Source organism: Mirounga leonina, unplaced genomic scaffold (assembly GCF_011800145.1).
Source record: "Mirounga leonina isolate KUSES-001 unplaced genomic scaffold, KU_Mleo_1.0 Mir_366, whole genome shotgun sequence".
In the NCBI taxonomy this organism is placed as follows: Eukaryota; Metazoa; Chordata; class Mammalia; order Carnivora; family Phocidae; genus Mirounga; species Mirounga leonina.
This window is the reverse complement of record NW_023270709.1, coordinates 21,861,086-21,868,782: the sequence shown is the minus strand read 5'-3', so window position 1 is coordinate 21,868,782 and position 7,697 is coordinate 21,861,086. Positions and strand designations below refer to the sequence as shown.

The following is a 7,697-nucleotide window of genomic DNA, read 5'->3' as shown; positions in this document are numbered from 1 at the left end:
AAGAGCCCTGGACTAGGATTCTGGAGACTTTTTTTTTTTTTTCCTGATGAAAAAAAATTGATTGCTGTACTGTCACATGATGAAACCAGTTTCTTGTTAGGAGGCTGCCTTCCAGCTCGAATTCTGTGATTTGATCATCATTACCAGTTGACGTGGCTTTGTCTGAGTTGAAACACCACGGCTTGATTAATGATTGGCTTTGTTTCTCTTAAATCCCTGGGTTCCACTTCCCATGTTTCTGTTCCTGACTTGTAGGCAGGCAGTCCCTGAGGTGGGGTAGCAAAGAGAAGACACAACCTCTCTTTCCCCTAGTTCCTACTTCTACCTATTCCGTGATATGATCTATACCCAAGACCCAAAGGCTCGCAACAGAAGGACTAATGGAGTTTCCAATGTTGTTCCTGAGGCACATTCCTGAGAACATGGGACCTTGTCCCTTCTGTTTCCCATAGCACTTCTCAGACACTTCAGCATCAGGAACTCAGGAACTTTTTGATAGTGCTCTTCACACACATGAAAAGCATACTCGTAATTTCTAGTGTTAGAAATATTTTAGAATATCTTAATAAATTGCTCTGTTCGTCTTTCCACCTCCAAGTCGTAGATTTAAGGGCACCATGGAAAGCCTTCTCTGTGAGTTCTATGGATCACCCCAACTTGCTGCTACAAAGGTTACTTCTTTTAACTTCTGACTGACTCCTGGCTGATTCATTCTCAAAAGCCAGTGTGGGAATTCTCACTAAATAGCACAATGCATGACCTACCATTTACACTTCTTGTTTTCCTTCATGATATCGGGGTTGCTGTCCTGGTCTAGATGGAGGCTCCCCAGTTCCTGAGATCCTAGAAAATGAATCCATTGGTTTATTCACTTTTGAGTCATGCTTACCTGGGCAATCTCCTGCACCCACTCCTGCACCTGGATGCACAGGTCCAGGACTGGGAATTGCCCCCACACTACCCCAGATCAGAATCTCCCATTTTGTAAAGCTCTTTAGTAGTAAGGCTACATCCCCCCTCCATTTCTGTTTCTGCTTCTAATCATCTGTCCTTCCAAGTCTTTCAAATATGGCTTCAGAAAGAAAAATTGCTTATTTAAGATCTGGCCCTCAGTATTTACTTCCAGCTAAAACTTGTTTCTCCCCCAACTAGACTATAAGCTTCCTCTTGGTGATAGGAACTGTGCCTTTTTCTGTTTGGACTCCAGAAACTACAACAGTGCCTGGCATATAGTAATTGCTGTATCCTTCAGTGACTAAATGAATTAATGAATGATTTCTCTTAATGGGCACTCAATGGGTGAGTACAATGAGCTTTCCTATTATTTTCTATCTCTTAATATTGCTGAGACTGACTTGTAAATTTTGTCAAGTACAACCCATCTCTAAAACAATATTTAGGGTTGCCTGGGTGGCTCAGTCGATTAAGCATCTGACTCTTGATTTCAGCTCAGGTCTTGATCTCAGGTTTGTGAGCTCAAGCCCCATGAAGTACCTCTCCTCACTGAGCTTACATTCTAGAAGTAGAGAAATGACAGCTACATATACTAGCTAGTGGTGTATGCTTCAAGAAAACATAGAGCACTCGTATGACGCACTTAAAATGGTACCTGGCATTCCAATAGCCAAAAGGTAGAAACAACCCAAATGTCCATTAACTGATGAATGGATAAACAAAATGTGGTCTATCCACACTGTGGGGCATTATTCAAGCGTAAAAAAAGGAAGTACTGATAACATGCTTGAAGACGGATGAACCTTGAGGACCTAAGTGAAAAAAGGCAGATACCAAAGGTCATTTATTGTATGATTCCATTTATAGGAAATATCCAGAACAGGCCAATCCATATGGACAGAAAGCAGATTAACGGTTGCTGGGAGTTGGGAGAAGGGGTATGGGGTTTGGTAATGGGTATGGGGTTTCCTTTTGGGATGATGAAAATGTTCTGGAACTAGATAGTGGTGGTCATTGCCAAGATTGTAAATGTACTGAATGTCACTAATGGTAAATTTAATGTTATTGGTATTTTATCACATTAAAAAGAAATAGTATCTGGCATAATATAAGCATTCAATAAAGCTTATATATTATTTTTTATAGCAATACGAACAATAATCTCTCAAATAGAAAATTACCTAGGAGTGCCTGCGTGGCTAAGTTGGTTAAGCATCTGCCTTCGGCTCAGGTCGTGATCTCAGGGTCCTGGGATCGAGTCCCGCATTGGGCTTCCTGCTCAGAAGGGAGTCTGCCTCTGTCTCTGCCCTCCCCCCGCCCCTACTTGGGCTCTCTCTCTCTCAAGTAAATAAATAAAATCTTTAAAAAAATTACCTAGGTAAAATAAATTATTAAATAAGTTTTTAATCACTGGAATGCTATGCAGCCTTTGAAGAGAGTGAACATGGTTAAGTACAAATACAGAAAGATGTCCAAACCTACAATGAGAAAGAAAAAGAGCTGCAGATGAGTCTACATGGTACAATTTATGTTAAAATACACATGCACATGCACACACATATGTAATATGCCTGGAAAAAACTGGACTGGAAGTAGACGCATAAGAAAAATGAGGATAGTGGTTTTCTTTGGGGTGAATAGGTTGGGGGGACGAGGGATGGCTTTGTTTTCGTACTTTATGCCCTTGTGTATTGAATGATTGTGTGTATATGTACAACACATAATGTATTGGAATTTTAGATGATGAGCTCAGAGTTAAGAGTATGAGATGGTGATTCCAAAATCCTAACCTGCTCAGAGGTGGCATTACAAGAAACATGGAATCCAGGACAAGGGAGGTAATTACCCATCGTGAGAATTAAATTTTTTTGGCTTCATAACTCGTTATGAAAAACAAAACTGGACTTGCCACGTGGTGTAAAAATCCTTCTGTATCTGAAAGTGGTTTTCGCCGCTGGTCAGAGGCGTGGCAAATTCTTCTGCTTCTCAGAGGGCCGAGTACAACCGCAGGTGTTAGACAAGTATCTGTCCAGGGTTCCTCAAGTCCCACACGAAGGGCAGGGCATGTGATGTTCTTCAGCTTTGAGGCCACTTTTCCCCACGTTAGAGCACGTCTTTAAGAATGAAGCTAATACAGGAATGTAAGATACTATTAAGGAAAGCCATTTACAAGTCTGAACTCTTAAAAAAAATCATTTTATTGATCCTTTACCATACAAAATTTATTCAAATTACACCCATTTGAAGTGGTAAGATCACAGCTAGAGAACAGGTTACCCTGTAACAAATCTATTTACAAAATCCATCATAAAAGCTTTTTTTTTTTTACATTATATTACATATTTTCTTTTTTTAAACTAGCATACAACACAAAGCTAAACCGATTAGTAGTTTGCCTACTCCCAATTTTGGGAGAAATGCTTCCTTTTGACAAAAATCACGTACCCCGTAGGAAAAGAAATTCCCACAATCTGACAATTGCCACCTGACTCACTCTGCAAGCCATGTTCCTTCAAATCCCCCCTCTCACACACAGGCTGTCATGCACACGTCTGAGTTCTTACTTTCTTTTTTTCCTGAAAGCTAAAGCTTTAAATACTGCGGTTTTATTTACAGATCTACACTTAAAAACAACAAAAACGGAAATAAGAACCACAACAACAACAACAACAAAAAACAGAAACAAAATAGAACACTCTTAAAAAATTACAAACCAGCTAGAAAATATTCTGGCAGTGTTTACAAATTAATTGCTATTTTTTTTCCTTGTACAAAATCGCTAGATAATGAAAGTGTGGAGGAGACTACAATCAACTTAAATAAAACGATCGCTATGCACAGATCTGTACATATGAACACACACCTAACACTGTTTGACAGCTCATGTGTTGCCCTTTATACACTTTTTATTTTGTAAGGCTCACGCAGTCATAATTCGCACACTTGTAACTTTTAGCCATTTCATGTGTGAGCATTAATAGCAGCAACTCAATGGTACCAGAAAACCTGCATACTTAGTACGTAAAGTTACACAAATACTGTAGTATTAACCCACTTTGTGTGCCAGATACTATGTCAGAAAGAAAAAATGGGCGATGCAAGCAGAACACAGCATGGACAGCTAACTCAGGGACACCAAGCTCAGCCCACTAACTGGAAAAATCTTATGCATGAAGGAACTTTTAAGACTTATTAGTATTCCTTTCATTTTCAAAACAATAAATACGGCATCATTACATTATGAAAAGGCTTAAGGAGAAAGCCAACAGAACACACAACCACCTAGCCAGGTGAGAGCTCAGTCTTTAGACTTTGGAAACAAAATCAGCTTTGTGCAGCTGATAAAGAGAATCACGACAAAGCCGGAAACAGAGGCAGCCAACCAGATGAGACAGATATGGGAAATGGGCAAAAGCTTGGCATAAATGGTTTCCCGTACAGGAAAAAACCCCACAGTGCATTTCCAGTAGGCACTTGACACAAAGCTCCCCCCTCCCTCCCCCACCCCAGTGCTTCATCACAGACCACACTGCTGTTTGTACCAAAGCCAGCGTGTGTGAGGGAGGAGGCTGGGGACGGAGGCCGAAGAAGAAAAAGGAGGATAATGCGCACCTTTGTTTCCCTTCCCAAACACACACCCACGCACACCCACACAAAGAGTTTAAAGTGCTGGTATCATTGGGTTTGACCCTACCACCACTTTGCATATTGTGGAAGTCTACCTCGAATCAACTGGCTGGGGCTCTCGTGGTTTGGTTTGCTTTCGTTTTGTGTTTTTCCTAAGGGATATTTTCGATTCCATTAAACACACAAATCGAGTGCTACTGTGTCAGGCACGTAGCATTTCAATTTAACTGTTTTGTTTGGAGGTTTGTTTTTCGTTTTGTTTTGTTTTTTAACCGTACTCCCTCATTCCCGCCGTCTTCGGGATCCAAGCAATGGACCTGAGGTACCGTGCCACATGCCCAACGGGAGAAGGGTACCTCTCCCCGGGGCCAATGGGAAAGCCATTCTTGGACCTAACTGCTAGGACTTGCAGCTGACACGAAGCCTCCAGCTGGGGGACACCATTCCTGAAGAGTAAAGTGGGGCACGCCCTGGCATTCTATCACTTCTTCCACGTAACGACTTCCCTTGGTCCAACTTACTCCTTCATGGAGGAAGGGGAATGGGTTCTGGGCCAGGATGATGGCAGCCCCCGATGCAGGGGGGAACACCCTGTTCTCACCAGCTTTTAAGTAAATGCCACTGACACAGTGGGGATGTCTTTGTCCCCAGAGGCCTCTCCATCTGACCCCCATCCTGAGAAGTGGTCTCCCTGAGTGCAGAGTAAGAGAGCCCTTGCCCCAGTCCTAGGGCCAGGAAGCCCAAGGACGGAGGGATCCACACCTGCTGCTCCTTGGGACTGCTATGTCATCTGACCTGGTTCTCTTCTCAAATGGGCCACCCGTGTCTACGAGCGAGCGAGCGAGCGAGCGAGCCCCAGGACTGACTCGCTCCAAGCTCCCCGCCCTGGGAAAGGAAGCAAGATGGGGCAATGCTTCTTGCAGAGGCTGTTAAACCTTAGATCACACACGTTTAGATGCTCTGATCAGTAGCGGTCCTCTACCTCTGCTTAAATAATGTGAACTAGCAAAAACCGTTTCAAAGTAAACAATTAAATTGAAATGGTGCTGGGTGCCACAGGAATGCTTAAATGGCAGCTTAAAAGAAAAAAAAGGCAAAAACAATCCACAGAAAACTCCTAAGTAAGCATTTGCTACAAATCAACTTTAAACTTACAAATACATTGGGGGCAAGGGAGTGGGAGTGGTTAATGGAGACAGGAAAATCCACAACAGCTTCAAGTGGCAGATCTACCGTTCCTCTGTATCTGCAACAAATATTGGAAAACAGGTTCTTCATCCGAAAGGCTGTGCAGGTTCTCTTGACCTCCTAGCGGCACACAAGGTCTGTAGCTTACACTGAATTATGACAGTAATTTAAATATTCCTAAGAAAAGCTGAAGAAATCCATTTCATACTTTTGCATGACTTCAAGTTTACAGTTCCTGCTGTTCCATCCCTATGAGCAGACCCCAAAGACATGCATTCCGCGGAGAAGGCACGGCTTGAAATGCTATTAAGGAAGATTGCTGTTTTCGAGTGGGCCAGGTGGCCAGACCCCATTCTACAGCCCATCCGTCAGGCACAGCAAGCCAATCCGGGAGGGAGGGAAGAAAAATATGGGTGAGAGACACCTGATTGCACATTTTCTCACTTGCTGACTCATCCAGGAGATTTTGGAGCCTGGGGCATAGCAGGGCTTTCCCAAGGGAGCCTGCGACTGTGCGTTTAGACCAAAAAAAAAAAAAAAAAAAAAATTTTTTTTTTTTAAATTCATCAAAATGTCAGCTTTGTTCTGAAGTTTGTAGTTTACTTCATGATACTATCTCGGAGGAAGAAGGTAGGAAGGGACAACACTGCATGACAGATGTTCTGGTTCCATAATAAAAAAATATTGGTTTATAAGGGGAGGTCACACAAAGTGTAATCAACTACACATGAAGTCTTCCACCAGCGGGAGCTTTTCCAAATCATAAGCATCAAAGAGATCACTGATGCCTTCTTCCTCCCCAAGACTTAGGAGATAGTCTTCTTGGAGCAGGGGAGGCAGTAAGTTCACAAATGGTCCTTCTAGGTTGGAAGGAATTTGGTCCTCAGTCTGCTGTAAGAGGTTCGCTGGGGAGGCCAAAGGAGAAAGGTTTGCCATAGAAATCGAACAATCGCTATGTCCTGAGTTGGTTGAAGCCAAGTCTGAAAGGGGAAAAAAAAAATTGGAGGAAACCGAAAAGTAAGTTAGGAGAAAAATCAAATCAACTTGCTGGAACACTATGCACGCTGCTGTTATAAAAGCATGTACCCTCTGCTAAGGACGATCAGATGCCACTACGATCCAGCCCGTCTTGTGCTAACTGTTCACCGTGACTGGCAGCTTTTCTCTGTTCTGGTCTAACTCCCTCAACTTTTGAGATGCCTACTGTTAGCAAACAAGAATACAAATCGTTTCAAAGATTAGAGACTAACAAGTTCAAACACTTCTCTCTGCTATCAGCTAGTCAATATTTAAGGAAAACAAAACAAAACACATACTAAAAAGGTGGCTTCCTCGTAGGGACTCACTGATTTTAACTTAGTCTTTTTTGAACAACTTTTTATTTTTATTTTTTTTAATTTTTTTAATTTTTATTTATTTATTTGAGAGAGAGAGAATGAGAGAGAGCACATGAGAGGGGGGAGGGTCAGAGGGAGAAGCAGACTCCCTGCCGAGCAGGGAGCCCGATGCGGGACTCGATCCCGGGACTCCAGGATCATGACCTGAGCCGAAGGCAGTCGCTTAACCAACTGAGCCACCCAGGCACCCTTGAACAACTTTTTAAAGATACTTCTTAAAAACGCATGTAATAAGACATGTCCGCTTTGAATGTCCACGGTGAAAAAAGTGATCTTTCGTTTTCCCATCTGAGGTGCTGTGGCGATTATAAGTGCTCAGTATTACAAATCAGACCTGAGTCACCTAAATCGCTCTAATTCTTGCTGCTATATTGGGAGACAATAGGGGGAAAGATTAAATACGTATCCCCAGTCTGAAACCGAAAAAAGGGGGAAGAACTTAGATATTCGTGGGCTTTTCCTCCCATATCTTTTCCCCATCACCCTGGGGGGTTGGGGAAGGGAGCAGAAATTAAGTTACAACTTCTTTGA

The 7,697-nt window shown here is 42.5% G+C and overlaps 1 protein-coding gene across 3 annotated transcripts in view; it reads right to left on the bottom strand.

Annotated features, from left to right (window-relative positions):
- Positions 1 to 3,134: 3,134 nt before the first annotated feature.
- The window catches only part of E2F3 (E2F transcription factor 3), a 75,377-nt gene continuing 70,814 nt past the window's right edge, over positions 3,135 to 7,697 (bottom strand). For all 3 annotated transcript variants that reach the window (XM_034985763.1, XM_034985764.1, XM_034985761.1), the window contains one exon: positions 3,135 to 6,749. In XM_034985763.1, coding sequence (XP_034841654.1) covers positions 6,487 to 6,749 — 263 coding nt within the window. In that variant the 3' untranslated portion in view covers positions 3,135 to 6,486. The remainder of the gene's footprint in view (positions 6,750 to 7,697) is intronic.